General features: G+C 52.6%; 1 protein-coding gene across 1 annotated transcript; it reads left to right on the top strand.

Moving 5' to 3' along the window:
- The first annotated feature begins 22 nt into the window (after positions 1-22).
- Positions 23-21,148, top strand: ADRA1D (adrenoceptor alpha 1D). Its single transcript, XM_045833128.1, has 2 exons — positions 23-2,039; positions 19,367-21,148. Exons 1-2 carry the CDS (start codon positions 929-931, stop codon positions 19,966-19,968), a joined length of 1,713 nt encoding a protein of 570 aa, XP_045689084.1. The 5' UTR covers positions 23-928; the 3' UTR covers positions 19,969-21,148.
- The last annotated feature ends 3,412 nt before the right edge of the window (positions 21,149-24,560 follow it).

Here is a 24,560-nt window from a genome sequence, read left to right as displayed (position 1 = left end):
TTCGCCCATCCCAAGCCAGGACAGGCATTTGACCCCTTCCGGGGCTTTCTCCTGGCCACCGCACTGGACAGAGGCTATTAAGGCCCTCCCCTGGCCAGTAGCCTGAGAGAAGGAAGGAGGTGCGACAGATCCATCCAGGCAGTCCCAGGAGGCGACTCGCAATGCCATTGCGCGGTCCAGTCCGCAGTCCGCAGATCCCGGGCGCTTGCTGCTCTCTGGCGGCCGGAGCCGGGAGCCCGGGGACCCGGGAATCGCGCCTTCCACACTGCAAGCACCCAAGGGCACCAGCAAGTGACAGAGAGGCTGAGGAAAGGGTGGGAGGATGGGGGACGCAGCTGAGGGGAAGGAGCGCGGGAGGAATCGCAGAGCGGACCACAAGCAGAGAGGGTGGACGTGGGCACCCGCGGCGAGGCTGGGGTAGCTGCCGCGGTGCTGGGGTACGCGGCAGCACCCCACATTCTCCGGACCCCCAAAAGCCTGCTTGCTGAGAGCGCAAAGCCCCTGTCCCTGGTGAGTGTGGCGTCACCTACCCCCGACGCAGGCCGCCCCCTCTCCTTCCCCGCGCTGCCCCTCCTCCGTCCCGCCCCCAGCGCCCAGGAGCGAGCGCTGCAGTGGCCGCCGCCTGCACCACCCGGGCGGGGAGCCGCCGCTTCTCCCACTCGCCTAGGCACACTCAGAAAGCGAAGCGCACCGGCGACCCGGCTCTTCCATCCGACTCCACGCCGGCCTCGGAGAGCCCCGGCCGCTGCCCCTGCCGCTTCGCTCCGCTCTCGACCAGCAGCGCTCGGAGTCCAGGGAACTTGGGCAGGACTCCGACGGTACCGGCGCGCCGGACTGGACCAGAGCCCTGCGGCTATGCCCGGCACCCCCCTCCCTGACAGTCACTTGTCCTGCGTCGGGGCCCGGCCCCCGACGGCCGCGCGTTGAGATGACTTTCCGCGATCTCCTGGGCGTCAGTTTTGAGGGACCCCGCCCGGACAGCAGCGCCGCGGGTTCCAGCGCGGGCGGCAGCGGGGGTGGTGCGGGAGGCCCGGCCGCCTCGGAGGGCCCGGCGGTGGGCAGCGTGCCTGGGGCTGCGGGCGGCGGCGGCGTGGTAGGCGCGGGCAGTGGCGAGGACAACCGGAGCTCCGCGGGGGAGCCGGGGGCCGCGGGCGCGGGCGGCGAGGTGAACGGCACGGCGGCCGTCGGGGGTCTGGTGGTGAGCGCTCAGGGCGTGGGTGTGGGCGTCTTCCTGGCCGCCTTCATCCTCCTGGCCGTGGTGGGCAACCTGCTTGTCATCCTCTCGGTGGCCTGCAACCGCCACCTGCAGACGGTCACCAACTATTTCATTGTGAACCTGGCCGTGGCCGACCTGCTGCTGAGCACCACAGTGCTGCCCTTCTCGGCCACAATGGAGGTTCTAGGCTTCTGGGCCTTCGGCCGGGCCTTCTGCGACGTGTGGGCCGCCGTGGACGTGCTGTGCTGCACCGCCTCCATCCTCAGCCTCTGCACCATCTCAGTGGACCGGTACGTGGGCGTGCGCCACTCGCTCAAGTACCCCGCCATCATGACGGAGCGCAAGGCGGCCGTCATCCTGGCGATGCTCTGGGCCGTAGCTCTCGTGGTGTCCGTGGGGCCTCTGCTGGGCTGGAAAGAGCCGGTGCCCCCTGATGAGCGCTTCTGCAGCATCACCGAGGAAGTGGGCTACGCCGTCTTCTCCTCTGTGTGCTCCTTCTACCTGCCGATGGCCGTTATCATAGTCATGTACTGCCGCGTGTACATCGTAGCGCGCAGCACCACGCGCAGCCTCGAGGCAGGCGTCAAGCGCGAGCGCGGCAAGGCCTCCGAGGTGGTGCTGCGCATCCACTGTCGTGGCGCCACCTCAGGTACAGACGGGGCACGCCGGGGGATGCGCAGCGCCAAGGGCCACACCTTTCGCAGCTCGCTGTCGGTGCGCCTGCTCAAGTTCTCCCGCGAGAAGAAGGCGGCCAAGACGCTGGCCATCGTCGTGGGAGTCTTCGTGCTCTGCTGGTTCCCGTTCTTCTTCGTCCTGCCACTTGGTGAGTGACACCTCTCCCACCAGCCTGTTCCCTTTCTCCCTGAGCCTGTGGCTGTGCCTTCTTGGCACCCAGGCTTGGATAGCGCTCCCCGGGGTGGCAAGTGGCTCTCCACCTGAACATGGAAGGTGGACTTAGCACCTCCCTGGTCTTCAGACAGATGCGTGGCTACCCTTTGTGGGGGACAAACAAGAGGTTCTTCGTGCTTATAGGATTTGTATTACGGGTTTCTAACTTTTCTGTCCTTACCCCTCTTCATCAACCATTACAAGCCTGGGCTCGTTTTACACTGTGGACCCCACTAAATATAAAAAGGTAGTGGAAACCTGTGCCAGCGTTTGCCCATAGTATGTGATCAATAGTGTATGTGCCTATCCACAGATTAACACACACACACTCCCAGATATCTGTCAACTCTCAGAGGTGGGCTCACAGAGAGGGTGGACCTACACTCATTCATGGGCAGCAAGCCCAGGCCAGTCAACATGTACATCAGCAGGCATCAGCACAGAAGCCACCTGCTTTCTCCCAGCACTCATTCAGTGTGGAAGCTGGCCCCATGCCGAGACCCTCCCCAGCCGGTGTCTGTGAATGCCCTGGGCTTCTAACTGCTGCAGGCTCCTCTTAGAATTGTGTGTGGGTAAGAAGAAATGGGAAAGGGGCAAATTAGCAAATGGAAGGTTAATGTTGTTCTACTGTCATCTCTTACATTTACTGAGTCCTTCAGCTCCTCTGGAAAACTCTCCTATGCCCTCCACAAGGGTCTCTGCAGTTCTGGGAGGTGGGCAGCTGTTCTCAGGGGTTTCCTCTCACAGCTGAGGGCCTTCCTGGAAGCCTTGAGGCTGGGTCAGCACAGGGAAGAGAAGGACAGCATTTCCGCAGACGAATTTGCCCTGAGTCATTTCACCCCTGGCTGCAGCCTCAGCAGGCCCAAGATGGGCCCTCCCCTGCCTTCCCCAGTCCTGCTGCTTCCACACTGTGCAGCTGAGTCGGCAAAGGGACAATGGTGTCCCTCCTGCTCCCTTGCAGGCTCTCTCCACACAGAGTGACCTTTATAAATTATAAATTAGTGTCACCATCTACAAAAACCCCTCAATGCTTTCCCCACTGCCCTGGGGGAAAAAAATCCAGACTCTCTACCATGGCCTATGAGAGGGTGACCTTCAAACTTATTATTGTCCAAACCAAAATGAAACACTAGGAATATTTGTGTTTGAACCACAGGCATGAACCAGGACAGGGGGGACAAACCCGGACGAGTGGTCCCCCTCTTTGCCCACACCCCTCATGCTCTTGCATTTGCTCTTCCCTCTGTCTGGCCTGGTCTCCTCAACCCCTCCTGGCTAACTCCCCATCCTTCAGGTCTTGGCATGAATGTCCCCTTTTCAGTAATCACATTTGTGTGTCGCTTGGTTTGGTGTCTGACTTCTCCCACTGGCTCAGAAGCTCTGCAAGAGCAGGGTTATGCTGGCTCTGTTGTCACCAATCCACAGCACCCAGCACAGTGCCTGGCATATGAAGAGCAATAGACCCCAGTAGCAAGGACCACAGGCTCTGGCTCCAGATAGCCTGGGCTCGAATCCCAGCTCCACTTCTGACTAGCTGTGTAACTTCCAGCAAACCCCTGAACTTCTCTGTGCCTCTCTTTCCTCATCTATAAAGTAGGGGTGGTGGTGATGGTTATAATGATGACTTACAGGGGGGTTACAAGATTTCAGTGAGATATCATGTGTGACCGTAACTGTGGCACGTGGTGAGTGCCATGTGGGCCATTGCTTTTCTAGTATATGCTCAGTACAAGATAAGAAATGGATAAATCACTGGCTTGAAAATCACCCAGCCAGGAACTGTTGTAGGGGCAGAGAGAGAGAGGGAAGGGAGTAGGGGGAGGCAAATAGGGGCAGGAGAAAGTCCGTGTGGCCCCCTTTAGAAACCTCCCACTACTCAGTATTTAGAACCCCCCAGGCCCAGTACCTGGGCTCCTTTCCCTGCCAGCCAGCTCCTGCTCTGGCCTCGCCCAGCTGTGCCCTGTCATCCCAGGTCCCCTCATCCTCCTCCCGCCCCTTGGTTCAGGCCAGCCCCCTGTAGGAAATAAACAACCTGTGTGTAGAATGCCACCTCCCTTTATGGTCTTTTAGCTTCTTTTAAAATTTTTAGTTACAGAATAATACAGAGATAACAAGAAAAGAACACAGCAAATGCCCTTGTACCTGTAATCACCCATACAGAACAGATGTTCGCATTTTGCCATATTTTCCTCAGATCCCTTTTTCTCTCTCTTTTCAAAGAAATAGAGCACGGCCACCACTAGGTTCCTTTCTCCTTACTTTTTCACTCCCTCCCTCCCCAAAGGTAAATCTGGTATTTATCACTCCCACACGTTTACGTTCTTCCCACAAATACCAGTGCCCACCATAATAATAATATATTGTTTTGTGTGTCTTTAGGGTGTGTGTAAATCGCACCATGCCTTGTGTATCCATCTTCAGTTTGTCTTTTTCACCCACGTTGTGCCGCTGAGCTTTGCCCACACCCATGCCGGCTCGCGTGAGCAGCAGCACGGTGCTGTCTGAGAGCCCTCCGCAGCGTGTTGACGCCGTCTCCCGCCGAGCGTTCCCTGTCTCTAATTTCTCACTGTCACAATCAACACTGCAAAAGGCTACTGTTTTCTCAGGTCTAGATCACGTGTCCCCTCTTCCAGCAAGTCATTCCTAAATTTCCATGGCCTTTGCCGCCGGCTGGTACACACTGCTCTTTCTCGGCTGCTCCTCAGACCTGGCCTGGGGACCCCAGGGGGGTGGGGCGGGTGTCCCTGTCTCCTCCTTCCTACTGGTCCATGCCCTGCGCAGCCTCCCAGGGCACCTCTCTGAGTCCCAGAGCAGAGCCTGTGGCTGCTGGTGGAGCTGAGCTGAGTGGATTCTGGCAATAGCAAACAGACAGGACAGCGGCCAAGCAGGGACACTGAGTATTCCAATTGCCATGATGTGGCTCAGAGGGCAGATCACAGAGAGAACAGGACAGAGCCTGAGTTAGGGGAAACAGCAGCCTGAGGGCTGTGCAGGAGGGACTGGGGCCGGGAGTACCTGACACCCCCAGCACTGCACCCAGGCCTGGGAGGAGGAAGGCACCACTGAAGGAACAGGGAACATTCTGAGCAGCAACTTTTTTTTGGGGGGTGGCATTCAAGGTGGTAGGAGGTGCCAGTATGTGGTGGGGGTGGAAAGCATTGGAAACTTAGGTAAGGGGGCCAAATGGGAGTGGTTGCAGAAGCAGGAATGTGGGGTACAGTCTCCCAGAAAGAGAATGGGGGAGCAAGGAAAAGACAAGGTTTGGGGACAGGGCCTGGGGGAGCTCATACTTTGAAGAAGTCAGGAGGAGGCAGAGAAGCAGGGAGCCAGGAGTGACACCTTTCAGCTCCCGGGCACCAGTCCCGACACCAGGTGTGAAGAGCAGCAGAGATGAAGGGGTTAAGAAAGAGTAGTGGTTGCCAGCAAGGGCCATAGGCCATGGAAACAAAGGCACCCAGTAGGACCGAAACCCAGGGGGTGTCAAACAGACCCAGGATGCTCCTTACCCCAACCTCCAGACCTAAAGCCAAGTGGAAGCTGCAGGCACAGCTGCAGTAGTGACATAGCCAGTGAGTGGCCCCAACTGCCCAGAGGTCACTGAGGACCTTAAGAAGGGAACCGGAGGTCCCAGAGGGACCTTGGCACAGGGGACAGTTGACTGCCATCTATAAACCTGAAACACTATGTGTCAGGCCAGAGCAGCAGCAGAGAGAGGTACTAATGGGGTGTCCTGAACCATGGGGACTCTGGGGGCTCAGGTCAATGGCCAGGAGAGACTGGAACATAGACACTAGCCACCTAAAATCCTGAGGGGCCTGAAGAGGGGCTAGGGGTCATCCCCACACCTCCAGCTGCCTCCTTTCCCCATAAGGAGCAACTGAAGGGCATGTGACAGGCAGGCAGAAGGTCAGCTCAGTGAACTTGAGACATCACATGTCTGACCCTGCAATTTCGGGCAGCAAGCCCAAGGAGGGCAGCACCTGCCTTTCCAGGACACCTGGGGAGCTGTATAAGGACACGATAAATACCACTCACCCCCATGAGAGGGCACCCACCTGCCTGGTGGTCAGTACTGATGGCCAGCATGGCTGTCTGCTCCGTGCAGAATGATTGCACATCCCGGTTTGCCCAGGAGAGTCCTGGTTATGCATGTTGACCCACATGACTGCTAGTAGTGCCCCCTTTCACCCTCAAAGATGTTCCAGTCTGGACGACAGAGTACATGGCCCCAGTCCTGGGGGGAAGGGCTCTTGGCAGCCCTGACCATGACAGATACGTGCCTCCTGCCCATGCCACAGCAAGCTGGAACAGGACTGGGCACCTGAGAAAATCACAGAACATTATGAAAAGGTCCCTTCTTATGAGAATCCTTTAGCCCAATGTCCAGAAGAGCCCAAACTTGCAGAGCATGTGTGGGGACAGGCAGCAGTTAGGGCCTGCTGCCTGCAGACTTCCATGGAGGAGCCCCCAAAAGGGGGTCATGGCAGGGGTGGGGCACACAGGAAGTGCACCTGATGGAAGTCTCGGCCCCAGACACGTAGTACAAGGGTCCCCTCACCCACAGCCTTTTGGTGTAGAAATGCCAGTCACCCTCCCTGCAAGCAAGAGGGGGACAGAGGGACTGTAGGAGCACTGCCCCAGGCAGGAAAGTACCCATCTGCAGAGAGCTCCCTTCCTCTCCCAGGCACCTCCAGAGGCCCCATCTCTCTTGATGGTCTCATGGAGGCAGCACCTCACTGAGTCTGGCTTTGGCCTGCCTGGCAAGTACCCGCAGCCATGCCCAGAGGTGGACCTGTCTACACACATACACACAGAGTCCTGCCCCCTGTCATTCCTAGTGACCACAGACAGATGCCCAACTTGCACACTCAGCTCCCTTTTGTTGCGCAGATCTCCAAGCCTCACTGGCCTCCTAGTTGGCCTCCAAATGTGTAGAGTATGTCAGTCACCCAAAGCAGCCTCAGAGGCTCAGAGCCCATGGCCCCGCCCAGATATGCCCCCAGGTATGTCAACTACTGGGAGGCTCTGATATTGGAAGTCCTAGGACACACTGGGACTCCAGCCATGTGCGATCCATACGAAGGGCTCCCTCCCGTATGATCAGCCTAGGTCCTGTGGTATTGCTGCCTCCCTGACCACCACCAGATTTAGTTAGGTGCTCCCTCATGTTCCAAACACTCTGCCATACCTTTATCACAGTGTGTAGTCAATGTTCTTACACATACCACCAAGTGTGAGGGCAGAGAAAATGGTGCATATGCAGGCATAGAGGAGTGGAGGTATTTGAGGGTCACCCTGTGGTTTGGGACACCTGGAATGTAGAATCTATGAGAAGACAGGTCACAAGGTGAAGCAAGATGTCATCGATCAATAGATAAATAAATCAAGGTATATTCATTGACTGGACTGCTATGCACCTAGTAAAATAACAAACCTGGTGCCCACAGCAACGTGGATGAGCTTCATGGACACTATGCTGGGTGAAATAAACCAGACCTGAAATTAAAAGCTAACATATTATATGATTTTGTGTATGTGACATTCAAAAACAGGTAAAGCTAATCAGTGGTGATAAAAATCAGGATGGTGGTTACATATGTAAGAGAGCCAGGTGGGTAGTATTAATCAGAAGAGAGTGCACAGAAACCTTCCAAGGATCAGGAATATTCTCTCTTGATCTGGGCAGTAACCACATTGTTGTATGCATATGTAAAGTCATCAAGCCATACTCTTAAGATGTATGCACTTCATAAACTTATGCCTTCATGAAGAGAAGGAAAGTGGGAGCAGACAAGAGGAGGCTTCGAGCCACACTGAGGAACTGGCATCCATGCTGGAAAGCACACTTTGGCAGCCAGCTGTGGAGGGTAGACTCAGCACGTGCATCTGCAGAGTGTTGGCCAAGTGCCAAAGGACCCATCTCCATAGGCTCCCTGCGGTCATGCAGGGGTCTCATATAGGGATCTACAGACACGGGGAGAGATGTGGGGTGCTTCAGGTCCTCAGTAATGTCTATTCTATTCTGTCCCTTGTCCCAAAAGCTTGAAAAAGGGGTTGACATTACATCTGCTATCTGTGCCTTTGTGGCATCTGGCATGCAGTAGGTGTTGGGTCAACGTGCATTAGAGGGAGGAAATGACAGGACCCATGGCCTCTTCACATCCTGCAGTGACAAGAATCTGGATGACAAAGACAGCCCTCTTTATTTTTTATTATTTTATTTTATTGTGTTAAGAATACATGACATCTCTCTTAACAAATTAAGTGTCCAACACAGTAGCATTAACTAGGCACAGTTTTGTACAGTGGATCTCTAGAACGTCCTTGTTTAAGTGAAACTTTATGCTTGCTGATTAGCAATGCTCCTCTTCCCCCTCCCTCCAGCCCCTCTTAGATTCTATGATTTGACTGCAGGCATACCTCATTTTATTGTGCTTCGCCTTTGTGCTTCACAGATGTTGTGTCTTTTACAAATTGAAGGCAAGACCCTCCACCAGCAAAAAGATCACATCTCGCTTTATTGCAGTGTTCTGGAACCAAACCTGCAATGTCTCCGAGGTATGCCTGTATCTTAGATACCTCATATAAGTAGAACCAAGCAGTCCCTCTGTGACTGGCTTAATCCCCTTAGGGTAACAGCTCTCTATGTAAAGCCAACCATCCTTATTAGTGATACACTGGGGATGGCCCTCCATTTATGTAACCTAAAAAAATTTTTTTAAAACAAAGCAGCTAACATTTACTGAGTGGTTACTATGAATACAAAATGATCTAGGGTTAGGGTTTTTCCCATTTTTTTTAAATCATGGACAGTTTCAAACACATACTGAGTAGACAGGGCAGTAAGATGATTCCCAGGGACCTGTGACCTAACTACAACAGCTATCAACCCAAGGCCAGTCTCGGTTCACCTTGACCCTGACCTATTTTCCCACCACCGCAGACTTGAAGAACATCCAAACATCATATCAGTTCATCCATAAATTCTTCAATATATATTTCATAAAATAAGTACTTTTAAAAATAACCATGATCCATTATAACAGAAAAATAATTGTTAAATATCTACCTGGTGTGCAAATGTTGCCTATTGCCTCAAATTTTTAATTTGTTTGAATTAGGGTCCAAAAATGGTATGTCCATTGCATGTGGTTGATTTGCATCCTCTGTCTCTTTAATTGATAAGATTCTCCTTAGCCCACAGTCTGCAGGTTGCATCCCCATAGTGCCATTTAATGCATCCCTCCTTTCCCTGTACTTCCTGTAAACTGGTTTGATCAGAATCAGGTTAAGTGTTTTGGGCAAGTTCTTTTTTTTTTCTTGGGGGGTGGATAATATTAAGATTGGTCAAGGGTTTAGGAGCCACCAGCCTGATCCATCCATTATAAAGTGTCCCATCAACCTTTCACCTGCTGGTTTTAGCAGCCATTAACCATGGCTCTCTTTATATCACTAGGACTTAAAGTGGTGATATCTGAATTTTTCCATCCCTTGTACATTTGTTCACTAAAATTCTAAAAAGAATGCACCACTACCTGTTTAGTTACTTGAAACAGAGTCTGTACAGGAAAAGCTGATCAACCTCAACCTTGACCAAACCTTCAACTCCCTGCCCTTACCTTGCCCTATGGTTAGTTAGGCCTCCCTTCCCAGCTACTGCCATGACCCATCACTTCATCATCTCTTGCCATCTTAAATTCCCTCACCTCCACCCACTTCTGTGAGCCCTAAACCTCGAATCTGACCATTCTCTCATGTGGAACACACTGGTGTGCTAGTAAGTACTTAACAATTGACTCTGGAGTGGAGGCTAATTTGTAGCACCCATTTCCATGGTGAAAATATTCCCACTGTGATCAATTTCAAGCTACCAAAGAGACCTGAGCTGGCTTGCAAAGTCCTAAAAATTTAACAATCAGATCTTGTGAGCCAGTGCAAACCAGTGTCTAGCTAAGCACTTGCTAAAGCAAAATCACACTCTCCATAGGCAGACTTTCTCCTCCGGGCAGCCTTGGGGTGTCCCCAGAGGTCCTACATGTTCCGTTTTGGCTCTGAATCTCTCTCAGTCCCTTTCTGTCCTAAGGGGTCTCTATCTGTTACTGCTCAGCTCTCCCTCTTTTTGACCTCTCCTCTGCCCACACACACAGCATGTAGATGAGTCCCAAGCTTCCCGTAAAAAATGATTTGCCCTCAACTCTGTGGTTCCCTCACCCTCAACCCCTCCCCATCTTCGCACTATGATCTTTCCTCCTTTTTACATATTTACAAGAATATCCTGTGCTACTTACTCCTTTTAAAAGTATTTTTATATTAGTCTTTTTTAATTTATTGATTTTTAGAGGGAGAGAGAGAAACATAAATTTATTGATGTTCAATTTATTGTTTTTTGTTGGACCACTTATTTATTCATTGGTTGATTCTTGTATGTGCCCTGACCAGGAATTGAACCTGCAACCTTGGCACACCAGGACAATGCTCTAACTGGGATACCTGGCCAGAGTCTATTTTTATATTAATCTTAATCCTAAATGTCAGAACTGGGACTGGAATAAAATTCCTCTGGCTCCAGAGTCCTTTTTACCTCCTGCCAGGGTCAGAGGTCAGGCTTGGGCCAGGGTTCAGGTCAGTTGGCAGCCATATTTTAAGCTTTAAATCTCACCAAACCCCTCAACCCCTGCACTCATCCACCAGGCTCAGTTTCATGCTCCCTTATGCCCCAGACCCTGGCCACAGTGGGGTCTTGAGCATTGCCATAGGAAAAAGTCACTTTCTGTGTGACCTCTCACAGACCCCAAAAGACCCCCCAGAGACCCTTGAGCCCATCCCTCAAGGGAAAGTCTCTGCCTGGCCCCACCTGGGCCCTGCCTCATCCTGCCTCATGAGCTACATGCCCCACCCAAAAGTTCTGCTGCCAATGTTGGAGGATGTGTCTGACCTCCTTTTGCAGGTGGTAACCCAGCCCAACAGGGTTCCTGGGCCCCTGAGAGCTGGTATTGAGTCCTCGTGGGCAATGCCTAGCAGCTGAGTCCTGGGACTTCCAGACAGAGTGACCACTGTTTGGGGACCTTCTCTCCTCTGGCATAAGCACTGATCTGCTCAGACCCATGAGTCATTGGTCCATGCAGCCCCAGAGCTGAGAGGCTCATGCTCTGATCAGGGTCCAGTTCAGCTGAGCACAGGAGCCGTTTGGCAGAGGTCAGCCTTGGGCACTCAGAGCTTGGAGTTTGGCCACTCCAAGGCCACAGATCAGGAAATAATGAGTTAAGAAGTGACAACAATGAATAGAAAGAAGGAAGAGAAAAGGGAAAGGTGGGGAGGGAGAGAAAGGGCAGGAAAAGAGCTGAAGGAAAGGGGGTGGGACCCAGAGTAGGACTCAGGACTCTGAGACTCATCTTCTTACCTTGGGATTCACCAGTCAGCCTCTGTGGCTCTAGGACCAGCCCTTCACCCCCAACTAATGACAGAGGGAGTAGGGAAGAGGAGGGCTGGTGCAGCCTGATATTTCATAGTTTGCTGCAAGTTTTGAGTAAGACTGGCTGTGAATTCTGACTTTTGCCAAGAAAGAACAAGTACCCTTCTTGTGAGGCCAAAACAGTACTATTAATCACACAGTCCACCCCTTGGTGTCAGAGCTGTCAGTCCTCAATGAGACTTGGCCACATTGGTAACCACAAGCCTTACTGGTATCTCAGCATCACCACCTAGGCCTGGCCATTCCTGTTTCTTATGAAAGGGAAGCAGGCTGCAAATACTCGCCCCCCCCACCTCACAGGCTTCTGCCTCAGTTTCCCCAACAATGTGTAGGCCAAACTGTCCCAGCCAACATGCCAGAGAGCAGGCTCACCTGCTAATACAGGAGAAGCCCTGCCACTTCTGACCAACAATGCCTGCCCAACTCGCACATTAGGTTAGACTCCTAACAAAGGCATACCAATATAGGGAATAGGGAAGGCGGGTGGGAGCAAGCTTGATGGAAACGCACATGAGAGAATAGGAGCAGATTGAAGCAGCCATCTCTTTCCTGCATTCTTACTACCTCTCCTCACTGGCAGGTAAATGCAGCCACTGCCCTGCTCCAACATGCCTGTTGAGTAGAGAGAAGTGGGCACAGGTGTGCACACTTGTGCCCTGTGTTTCCTAGCAGTAGGTGAAAGAATTGGTACAGTGATGAAGGTGTAATCCCACCATTGTAGGTTGGGAAGCAAGCAAAATGGCTTAAAAACATGGCCTTGAGTGTCTTGGGTTCCATGCCTAGAGTCAGAGCCTACATAAGAACAGGGGTCCTTATGCAAGTGATGGACTGAGGGGAGCTCTCAGGAGGCACCTGTGAGGAAGGGAAGGAAGTGGGCTAGGGCAGGAAAGAGCTAACCCAGGATATGGTCTCAAACTCTGGCCTCAATCTGGTCCCACTGGAGCCACAGAGCAAGATCAGCAGCACAGAATTGTACCACCTGGAGGCAAGGAAGCTGGCCTTCTCTATCCCACATCAGCCGGTCCCTGGCTGTGAGCTGCCCCTTGGTGGGGAGGTGCCATCTCCCCATTGAGGTACCTTCTCCCGGTTGAAGCAGCTCCCACTGAGTGAGGGCAGTTCTCCAGAAAACAGGATACTGTGAGCCTTAACAGCCAACATTCACAGCAGCTAAGGACTTGGGACTCCTAGGCAGGGCACCAGCAGCATCTACTTTGAACCTTAGAGGTGACTTTTGAGCAAAGGCTTGAAAGGGGGGAAGGACATAGCCAAGAAGCTTGGTGTTCCTCTTAGGAGGTGGGGGTCTGTTTGATGCTGTCTTCTGAGAAGTGGCTCCTACAAACAGGCAACAGCCCAGCTCTTGTAGGTGTTCTGGATGGATATGCATACGCAGTAGCCAAACCCGATGTGGCAGGCACTACAAGGCACCCTTGAGGTCATACAGGAGGCTAACAAATGCCACCTAGCCTGATGGAAGCAGAAGTAAGATTTGCTCAAGGAATATACAGTCCAGAAACTACCACCACCTCCCCAGATGCCCAGGGGAGTGAGGTTAATCACAGAAACACTCCTGGAGAAGGTAGTTCCAGGCCCAAGTCTGAAGCCAGGGAAGACACCCACTATGGAGAGAAGAGGGCCATCATGGCCTGGCCAGCATGTGAAAGCCCAGAGCTGGGGCTGGGGCACCTATCAGCGGAATAAAGCAAGTGTGTGTGATCTGACCACCAAGATCTCTGGAAGACCAGGGGAAGTTCTATTTCTATCTTTGCATGATAATACAGGAAGGCCAAGGGCTTTAGGGCTACACTGACACAAGTTCAAAACCTGCCCCTGCCCCTTGCCCTCTGGAGATAACTAAATCTTTCTGCACAGTAGGATGGCAGTGCCATGAAAATGAAATGAGAAGTATTTACAGGGACCAGCACGGAGCCTAGTAGGTACTGAACCCTCAGAAAAGCATTAGCTCCCATTTCCTTCCTCCTCACTTTAGAGGCCACCTAACCAAACACCACTTATTCATTCATTCAACAAATATTTTACAGCAACTGCTCTGGGTCAGGCTGGGATGAAAGGAATAATTAATCGCATCCCTGCCTTCGAGAAAGCTCAAGTCAAGTGGAATGAATAGAGCAATCATATACTTTATTAATTAAAGTAGAGGCATTCGTGAAAAGGCACCTAACCCAGGCTTGGTCAAGGAGGATGTGTGACCCAAAGCTGGAGGGGTAGGTGGGAGGAAGCAGAAAGCACCGTGGGAGCAGAAGAGACTGAGCAGAAAGTCCGAAGGGGCCCAACCCTGTGAGAAGACCTGCTTGTGGCTTCATGTGGCCTAATTTGGAGAGAGTTAAGATCAGCACTGGGTCCTAAAAAGCCTTGGATGCAACACAAGAAAGTTTGGGCTTATTCCTCAGAGCCACTGGAAGCCACTCACAGTTTTCAGAGGGGGGAAACAGAAAAACCTTATGACTTTTTTTCTTTTAGAAAAAGCACCCAGCATCTGTGTGCAAAGTGGACAGGACAGGGGACCACTGGGGGCTATCATAGTCTTGGAAACCAAATGAGATGCTAAACTCAGCAAAGGCTTCAGGAATGATGTGAAGAGAGGGACCCTAACTGGAGACAAAGTTGAATGCACTGGACATGGTGACAAGTTGGACATGTAAGGCAGAGAAGAAGGGTTCATTCAGCAAACTCAGCAAATGTTGAGTACCTACTGTATGCACAGTGTGCCCATGAGGTCTTCCAAGTGATAGGAGGACAATGCCAAGAAAACAGACGCAAGTCCTGGCCCATGGAGTGTGGGGAGAAAATGATGGCCACAGTATAGAATAACTCAAATAGTTTAGGGGAAGGTGATGAGTGCTGTCAAAAATAGTAGAGCCAGTTGAGAGGAATGGGGGCACAGGAGGTGGGGGAAGGACATTGCAATTTTAAATGGGAAGTCAGAGGGACCTTACTGCCTTCACAAGACTCTTCTTATAAGGGCATTCCTACATCTAGCAGTGGGAATGTGAGGAAGAGGCAGCAAAGGAAATTGACAAGGAGTCAAAAATCCAAGAGAGTGGCACCCTGGAAGCTGTGGTGAGGTGACAAGTGTCCAGAATATACCAGCAAAGTGTCTTCAGGTTGGGGACCTGTGTGGGTTGGGGCTGTGGGGCAAAGCAGTGGAGTGAAAAGCAGGTAGGGAAGAGGAGACAGCGGGTGTGGATGGAAAGGGTGGAGAGTCTGGGGGCGCAGCTGTGACAGAGGCAAGCTCACAGGTGGCTGATGGCTCAAGAGCACCACAACACAAGTAGGGCATGGGCTTTGTGGGGAGCAGGGGGAACAGAGACTCCTTTCTTACTGGGGAGGAAGGTTTGAGTGAGCCTCCAACTTCTTTGGCTTCTGTTTTCTTCATGAAACAAGAAGTAAGGTCAAGTGCTCTGGAGAAGGTGATGGGGCAGCCACAAGGCTTGTATAGGAGCCAGTGCAGGCATAGGGGAGAGCTGGGATGAATGGTAGCTGGGACCAGGGTGATAATAGGGGATGGTGCACAATGGGGGAATTCTGGGACTAGTAGGAGTTGGTGATGGTGGGATGCAGGGTGCAATAGAAAGAGAGGAGTCAGAATGTACGCAGCACCTATAATGTGAAAACATGCTGTGAGAGCTTCCCATTTAAGGTTAAGATAGACAGAAAACTGAGAAGTGGGTAGATATGCTAGGGCAGTGGTGGGGGGCATTGTACAACTAACTTTGCTCACTTGGGTAGGGATGGAGTGAGGAAGGCTTCCAGGAGGAAGTGCCATGAAGCTGGCACTACCAGGTGAAGAAAGTGGAAGGGCATCCAGAATGAGCATGTGCAAAAGGCATGACTAAGGAGCCTGCTGTGGCCAGAAGACAGTGAGAAGTCAGTGTGGCCACTTATCTGATGCCCATAAGGACAAAAGTCAGATGGCAGAGAGAAGCAGGATCCACAAGAGAAAGGAGAGCAAGGAGGTGATTCTGGGCTCCGGGATAGAGAGGTGGGCAGGTAAAGAGGCCTTAGGGCCTTCACACGACTTCCCATTCTTCCCATTCTCCACTGTCTCCCAGAGTCCCCAGGAATTCTGTAACACCTTTTATTGGCTTTCTTCTCTTCCCTGTCTTTTTTCCCACTTCCACTACTGGTATTCATTTACCTCCCAAATTAACAACTTGCATTTGAATCCTTGTCTCAGGATCTGCTTCTGGGGGAGCCCAAAGTAAGACAGAACATCAGCAGGACACAGTAGGAAAACTGGGGGGCTGGAGTCCTATGAGAGCCTCTGGTTCCAGTAATAGCTGCCAAGATTACTTAGCACAATTGGGCTTCATGCTTTCAAAAAAGGATATGGGCAAAGTGGGAGCCAACTCAGGGCAGAAAGGGGGACTGCCAGGTACTGGAAGAGAGAGCCCACAGCTTCCGATTGAGGCTTTCCTGTATCTGAGCTACAGGTGCTGGCAAAGGTGTGTGCTAGGCAACTGGAGAGGGATGCAGAGACAAGATACGTGGGACAGCTGGTCAACCCAAGTGCCATAACTCAAGAGTGGCTGGGAAGGAAAAAGCTGAGAGTGGCCAAGAAAGAGCTTGTCCACTGATGCTCCCACAGCAGGGCAGCATTGCAGGGACAATGCCTGTGAGCCAAGTGCCCATCCTCAGGGGTCTCAGGACAGTTCCTCATCTCATCTGTGACATGCAAAGGGAAGGGAAGTGCCTGCCCACAGCCCTCTCTGACCCAGAGATCCTTGCAAGAGGCTGTACACTGAGAAAAAGAGAGGCAGGGAGGCACAGGGGGACACTGCATGTAGCACTCTCAGCCGACGTAGTTGTGAGACTCAGAACTGCCAACTATGAAGAGAACAGGAAATGTCCCTTGGGAACTACTGCTTGTAGAAGCTGGAGCCCAAAGCACAAATGTCTGTATTTTCCAGGCAAGATGTCTGGGCACAGTGGGCAGAGAGCAAATAAAGTTGTGCAGATGCTATTGGTGCCTCGCCCATCTCCCTCAGACCTTTGGTGCACTAGTGGGCTAACTTCCGTCCAAGCACCTGCCTTTGTCTCTCTGCCCAGGGGCTTTCTCTGCCCACCAAAATCCTCCTTGTCCACACACACAGCAGGTAGGAGGTGTGGAAAATGAACCAATGACTTTTGCAAGTGGGTGCATAGATACCCCACATCCCTCACCCCATTGGTGGGAGGGGGTGGGGGAATAAATCCAAGGTTCCTGTTCTCCATTGTCTCCCAGAGGCCCCAGGAATTCCGTAACACCTTTTACTGGCTTTCTTCTCTTCCCTGTCTTTTTTTCCCACTCCACTACTGGTATTCATTTACCTCCCAAATTAACAACTTGCATTTGAATCCTTGTCTCAGGATCTGCTTCTGGGGGAGCCCAAAGTAAGACAGAACATCAGCAGGACACAGTAGGAAAACTGGGGGACTGGAAGCCTGTTTGAGTCCCAACTCCCTGTGTGTAAGGAATCCCCAGCTGGCAGTAGGCTTCCACGCAGGTTGGTTGAGAATATTAGAGTATTAATGGTTACAACAAGGCCCAGCTCACGCAGTGTGCCATGTCACCCACCAATCCAAATCAAAACCACACCAATATCAGTGCCCTTTGGCCAGCGTCAGGCTTGTCGCTGAAAGCATAGTCCACTGATTTGTCATCCTGGGCTAAATATAAAAAATTGCGGCCTGAGTCAGAGAGTTATTTTCAGCACTCTGTCTTACTTTGCAACCACTGAGGGATGCTATTCGGGAGCTGCTTTCCTGGAGGCTGAGGTGAATGCTGGTGGGCCCCATATTCCAGGGACAACTACCAGACTCCTCTCCCAGGGGATATCGTCTCCTCAACACACCCTGACTGATGTCCCAGCCTCCCCCAAATCTATCGGGTCCAGGCTTCTGCTTCTGGCCACTCCCCAGAGCTGGGAAATGGGTCCCTTCCAGGCCTGAGGTCTCCTGTCTCAAAAGCCACAGAAACAGGGAGAAGGGGAATATTTATTAAGAACTTAAGTTCTAGATCCTGAAATTTATGAATCTTCACAAAATCCCTGCCAGAGAACTATTATTGTCTGTACTTCATGGAAAACGAAGATGAGACTTAGCTAGCCAAATAACTTGCTCAGGGTGCCATGACCATGGTTTGCTGCAATGGTCATGCAATGCTGCAGGACCTTTCTCTTCCTCCAGGGGTCTCTTAGCACCTGGAGTTCTCTGTATGGTGAGAGGTGGGTGATATACAAGGGCCCCAGGTTCAAGAGCAGGGCATGGTACCTCTGCCCCCTCAGTCAGGGAGCCTACTCTCTTTTCTTTGAGGGGAAGGGAAAGAGAGAGCAGGTCCCATGATTCGTGAAGGACCCCTACCCCTGGTCTGCTCAGCCTCTTGGGCACCAGCAGCTTCTGCCCGGAAATGGACATTCCTGCCACCTACCCTCTACCTCTGCTGCTGCTGCTGACCAGTGAGGCTGAGAGAGTGGCCTTCGCTTCCTGGATCATGCCTTTGCATTTTGTCAGGTACTTTATGGAGACACGACTCCTTCGGGTCCATGCTGGAGATGCCAGGGGAGAGGTTTACAGGAAGGTCTTCCTGGTACAGCTCAGGCACTGGGGTGCCCCCACCTCACCCCCTCCCACTTGGCCCTGCTCCCTCAAGCCACCCCAAAAGCCTTCCTTCACCACTCCCCCTGGGACAGCCCTGCTGTTCTGAATCCCCACAGCCACGGGTATTGTTTACTGAGGTTTAATTCTAAGTCCTATCTCTCGCCTACTTAAAAATATCCAGGGCTTCTGACCACAAAATAAAAGCTAAACTTCCCAGAGCCCTTCTGTCCCAATGAAGTTTTCTGAACATATCCTATGTGACACTCCCAGGCCCCAGCCCTGTTATTCTCTTGCCCATCTGTCCTTTCCACTCCTACACCCTCCACCTACCTGTCCTGGCCAGCTCCTGGCCATTCTCTGAGACCCCTGGGAGGTCCCCACCCCACAGGCTGAGCACCACCATCACCCCACCTAAGTGCCCATGACATTGGATCCACGTTACTCTCGGGGAGCAGGGCAACATTTGCTGTGAGCTCAGCGCAGTGCCTGGCGTGGGGCAAAGCCTGGCTCAGCATGGATCGGGGGTTCTTACCCTTTGTGGGCTAGGGGCTACTTGACAGCCCTTCTCAGGGCCACGCTTTCAAATGCACTAAATAAAATCCAAAGGACTGCAAGTAAAACTGATTTTATGGAACCTCTTGCCAGAATATTTTTTAAATGAAATTTGTGAAGTAGTCATCAATGCGCTTCTATGTTAAGGCATGAAATAAGGTCTAGAGGTGCGTCCCAATGACCATCCTCTCCAAATGGTGAGGAGCACGGCTGACATTTCAAAACAACTGCAACAACCGAATGTGATAGAAAAATATCTGCAGGACCAGCGAATATTAGATTGAGCCTTAGGAAACTGCCGGTGTTGCACCAGTTTTGAGCTACAAAAACTGTAATTTCAAATAGTTTTACCCAATTCTACTTCGGTTTGTTGCCTATGCTCCTCATTGAAAGAAATACTCAGTTTCAGGTGGTTGTGAGTAAAAAACTGAAGATGACTCTTCTTCCCCATCCAAGTTCATGGACCCCCTCCAATTATATCAGGGACCCCTTGGGGAGAGATACCTTGACAACCCCTAGTTGATCACTTAGCCAGGGCCCCGGGAGGTCGGGGAGGGTCGCGCCTTGGCGTCCAGGGGCTGCCTGAGCCTCCTTCCTCCCAGAGCATCTCTCTAACCTGCCTGGGTCTCTGCTCCCTGCAGGTTCCCTGTTCCCGCAGCTGAAGCCCTCGGAAGGCGTCTTCAAGGTAATCTTCTGGCTCGGCTACTTCAACAGCTGCGTGAACCCGCTCATCTACCCTTGCTCCAGCCGCGAGTTCAAGCGCGCCTTCCTCCGTCTCCTGCGCTGCCAGTGCCGGCGTCGCCGGCGCCGGCGCCCCCTCTGGCGCGTCTACGGTCACCACTGGCGGGCCTCCGCCAGCGGGCCACGCCCCGACTGCTCCCTTGGCCCGGGTGCCGCGCTCCCCGGAGCGCCCCTGGCCCTCACGGAGCTCTCAGCCTCGGGCTCCCCAGACACGCCTGAGGTGCAGGCTGCCGCCACCGGCTGCGGAAAGCCGCCCCGCGCTTTTCGCGAGTGGAGGCTGCCTGGGCCTTTCCGGAGACCCACTACCCAGCTGCGTGCCAAGGTGTCCAGCCTGTCGCACAAGATCCGCTCCGGGAGTGCGCAACGCACAGAGGCCGCGTGTGCCCTGCGCTCGGAGGTGGAGGCTGTGTCCCTTGGCGTCCCCCACGATGTCTCGGAGGGCGCCACCTGTCAGGCCTGTGAACTGGCAGACGACAGCAACCTCCGGGAGACTGATATCTAAGGACCAGCCCCCCACCCAGCTAGGCTGGGGATGAGGGTGTGCTGGGGAGGCGGATTAGGTAGGGCGAGGACGAGGGCGTAGGGAGGGAGTCTGGCTTTGTTCAAGTGACCCATGCGGACCAGGGACTGGAAACTGAGGCGGGGGTGGTGCACTGGAAGTGTAGAATTTTATGGGCCCCCACGTGAACAGTTGCCCCAGCTCCTCCTTTCGGAGGGAAGGGTTGCGGAGTCCATAGAGCCATTTGCTCCCAATCTCTTTGACAAACACTGCCCCGTTCATGCCTGGAACCCTGGGTAGACAGCCCCAAGTATGGCCGGGCAGGCCTGCCCCTCCTCTTGGGGAGAAAGGGGCAGAGAGGCCCTGCACGGCTGCTCCACCGCCTCCCTAGAGAAGTCATTGGGGCCAGGGCTTCTCAATGAACACCGTTTCTCCTTACTGCCGACTGGAGGAACCTTGAGAACCTGTCCCCGCCATCCACAGCTTTGGTGGCAGATTGGACGACCATTTTACAGGCCTGTTGTATTTACCGGTGGACGCACTCTCCCCTACCGGAACTCTATGTGCACCCCCCCCACCCCGCATCACCTGGCCCTGCCCCGCCTACTGCCCCCAAGGGCCTTACTGTTTACACTCTGTACATAGCTCCTCGTGCCTGTGCCCATCACCTATCGCCGGATCCGGAGCCGTCCAATGGGGAGAACTTTACTTGTCATTTTGAGACATATTTATTGGTAAGAGTACTTCTATTTTGTCCAAACTGTGCAAACTGTCCCTCTTTAGCTTACAGTCTATAAAGAACTTCCTTTTTTTTTTTTTCTAAAATTTTTCAAGTACCAAAGGCCCACGACAGGATAAGGTGGGGGTTTGTTCACCTTTCTAGTTTCTACTTAACTGTCTCTTTAAGCCAACGGCTACTGTCCTTTGGGACTTGTAGTCTGACCAAAGGACTCTGGAGGGGGAGGTTGTTGACTTTTAAAATTCTCGTGATCAGTCTTAGACCCAAACAGTAACCATAAGCACAAATTTTCACTTTGTCAGTCTCCCCAGATGTATCTATGACACTCTGGGAGCCTCCGTGAGGAAGGCAGCCACCAGCTAAACGGGAGAAACATTACAAGAAAAAATATGCAAAACCAAGTAGGCAGGTGTACCTGGTGAGCGAGAGAACGCCTACCTAGAAACCGTGCTTGTTGGCTCTGAGTAAAATGTCCAACACACCATATTCCCAAGAGGTTGCAAGTAATTCAGTCTTCAGCTGGATAATATCGACCACATACACGCAGCCAGCATGGGAGTAATGGCTTGGTCCAGTGGACCCCTGAAAAAAGAGCTGGTTAGATGATCCCCTAGGGAGTCTGGAGTTGGGGTGTTCTGAGAGTGGAAGATCCAGCTGCTGGAGCCAACATTTTAAGCCAAAAGTTTCCACTCTGTAGCGGGAAGGTAGTCTGTTTGAAAGGTCACCACAACTTCAGGCCCCTCACTCCAATTTACAAGCCATGACCAATATCTCGGCTCAGGAACTGACATTTCACCCTGTGGAACAGCAGCTTCTGGACTTTCGAGCCTGGCATTGCCACCACCCCCCCCCCCACCCCACACACACCCCCCCCAGAGGCACAGGAAGGAGAGTTTAAGGTGGGTACTGGGAGCATGTTGCATACCCCAAGAGGGCCCTTCTATGCAGCACATTGGCCACCTTAAAGGCAGAGACACTGGGGGACAGCCCCTGTGGTCTCCCAGAGGTGGGGTTGTTGGTCAAATCAGGGGTCAACAATGGAGCAGACCCTAGTATCAGAGGGCTGAACATTGGACTCCTGGGCAGGGGTCAATGGCAGGGGAGGGTCCCTGAGCAGGGTGAACATTAGTGACCCCATGCCAGGGAAGTTGAGTCCAGAGGAGGTCAACAGTGGGAGCAAGGGAGCAAGGTGGGGAGGAAGACTTCAGGAGAATTTTTTAGGTAGGGGTGGAGACCTCCTTGCCCCCATGACAGTAGGCATGGAGGCAGGCGGTACACGAAGTTTAGCCAGTACTTTCTGTCGGCATGATGATCAATCAGCAAAACATGTCCGATGTTCAAGCTTCAGCCCCCATCTCCTGGGCACGGAGGCCCTCTGCACACAGCTACCTCTTCCTGTACCCCCACACCAGGTGTCGAGCCTTCAGAAAATGGCAGAGGGCTACAGAGTGCCCAGAGAGGGCACGCCACAGCAGAAGCATTCAGGGGCCCAGCTCTAAGCATCAATCAAGCAATAAGCTGTTAAGCTTGGTTGCAGGACCTGCCAAAAAAGTTGTAGAGTGGCCAAGAAGAATGGAGAGCATAGCAACAACCCTTCTGGAGGAGGGAGCCTCTTGCAAGTGATTTGGGGCATTTGGGAGAAGTGCATTCACTGCACCATTTCCTAGGCACTTGGGTGCCCCGGCCTCCCAGCCTGGCCCACGTGACTCATTAAAGACTGTCCCTAAAGTGCATATTAAAAAATGGGGCCTTTGTCTCCAGGCAGCCCCTATGAAATGTCAAGGTGATTAAGGAAATGGGGGAGACTCAGTACCCATCAAAATGGGAATAGGAGTTCTTTGCACAATCCTCAAGAAATGGGGAAGTTTGTTAGTGAGAAGGGCATAGGCCTGTGAGATGTGACAGGGAAAAAAAGAAAGTCTCCAAAGACATTGGCATTTGTCCAACTGCCCCCCCCCACCCCTTTACTAAGCCTCGTTCCTGCTTCCCACCCAAAACCTCTAGCTCCAGTCCACCCTCCCTCTCAAGCTGGGTTCTTGCCACCCATCTTGCCTGGCTTCCCACACTCTTCAGGACCTCTGTCCCCAGCATTCCACAGAGCCACTTTTGCAAGTCACCTGGGACCTTTCATTTCCCTAATCTCCTCCCATAATCTGTCTCTACTAGTCCACACTTGTGGCCACTCCTGCTTGCTGAAATGTTCCCCTCCTGCCTGAGCCACGCCCCTGGGATCTCTTCTGGTCCCCTGACCACACTCTCTCCAACTCCTGCGCAGGCGCCTTTCTCTGTCCTTAAATGCCCCCCAGGGTTTTCTTCTTCCTTTTCTCAACCCTCCACACAATCTCATCCACTCCAAATCATCTCAGTCTCAAATATAAATGGCTCCCAAGAGTCTGACTGTAGCTTCAGATGTGTGTCTGGATGACGCCCAAACACCTTAAATGCAAGCCCACTCACTTTCTGCAAAGCTATCTCGTCCATTCCTTGCAGCCACGACAAGGCCACTGGTGCTGGGGCTTCCTGCTCCCCGTGGCCCTGAGCCTGCCCCACCGTCCTCTCCACACTTCATCATCTTCCCAAGATCTCCTTCCCAGATCCCCCGCCCAGAACTAATCCCCGAGCACTCATTCCTCAGTCTTCCTGGTAGCTCACACCAAAATCACCCTGGCCTACAGTCCAATGTTAGAATCCATGTCTGTGTCCTTCAGGAGTGGGCTGTCCCCAGGGCTGCTCAGGACTGGTGTGAGTGCTCATTAAATGTTGGATCTGTGGATCCACTGACCCTTCCCTGTGACCCTGCGCACCTGATAGCTGATTTTTGCGAGACCCTCACCCCATCTGATCCCGTCAATCCTCAAGGAGCTAAAGCCTGTGTCTTCCCCCAAGCAGAGAGCCAGTTGAACCCTAGACCTCTGCAGGAACACCTGCTCCATGCGTCTTCCAGCCCACCTAAACCTCCCACATGGAGCCCCACCTCCCTGCACGCCTCTCCCCACCACCCCTACTCCAGGTGCTGACAGGCACTGAGGAAAGGTTGGGACCTTGGTGGCTGTCCCCTCAGTGACCTATCAGAGCTCTGACTCCTCAGTGCCCTCCTGACCCTGTTTCTATTCCCATCCTATTGCTCCCCCCCAGGGGTTACATATTCACCATCCACTTGGAAAGAATTTCTCTTTCCTTCCTTTTCTTTCTTTTTTTTTTTTTTTTTTATTCCTTTGGCTTTGGGAAGCACAAAACCAGATGCTTATAAAGGCTAAACCGGTCCTGCACTCAGAGTAGCTCTCTGGGGAGCCTCATGGACCCAGCTGGGACTGGGAGTGGGGTCTTTGGGAAGGGAGTGCTGCATTCTCCTGCTGGTCTGGGCTGGCGTTTCTTCCCTTTCCCCACTGACCCCTTGGCAGAAGCAAGGAAACAGGGGCCTCGGCCTACATTCTCAAATTGCTCTGGTCCAGGGGAGAATGAATAAGACATGGCAGGAAGAACTTAGAATCAAGAAGAAATCTAGACACTGGGGCCGTGACAGGCTGAGCTTTCAGAGCCAAAAGCCAGGAAGAGGGGTGCACTGGAGGCAGCTCCAGGGACCTCCCCCTGCCATTTGTGGAAGTCTTTCTGTTACCAGTGGAGTAAAAATTAGACCTCAGTCTTTGAGTTGGGCTAAGAAAGAATTCAGAGCCAAGAACTCAAATGCAAGTGAAACTTTACTTAGAAAGTCACAGAAGTAGAAGAAGTGAGCCAGCTGGGCTGTGTGGACTCAGGGAACAAGTTACAAAAGAAGGGTCCTTGGAGATCAGGAGAAGGAACATAAAGGTAATGTCCCTGAGAGAAGAGGTGGAAGGTGAGGAAAGAAAGAGTTAGG

This window comes from Phyllostomus hastatus, unplaced genomic scaffold (assembly GCF_019186645.2).
Source record: "Phyllostomus hastatus isolate PE091 unplaced genomic scaffold, TTU_PhHast_1.1 phas_contig_17, whole genome shotgun sequence".
Taxonomy (NCBI): Eukaryota; Metazoa; Chordata; class Mammalia; order Chiroptera; family Phyllostomidae; genus Phyllostomus; species Phyllostomus hastatus.
The sequence above is the reverse complement of the archived record's forward strand: the minus strand, read 5'-3'. Positions and strand labels throughout refer to the sequence as shown.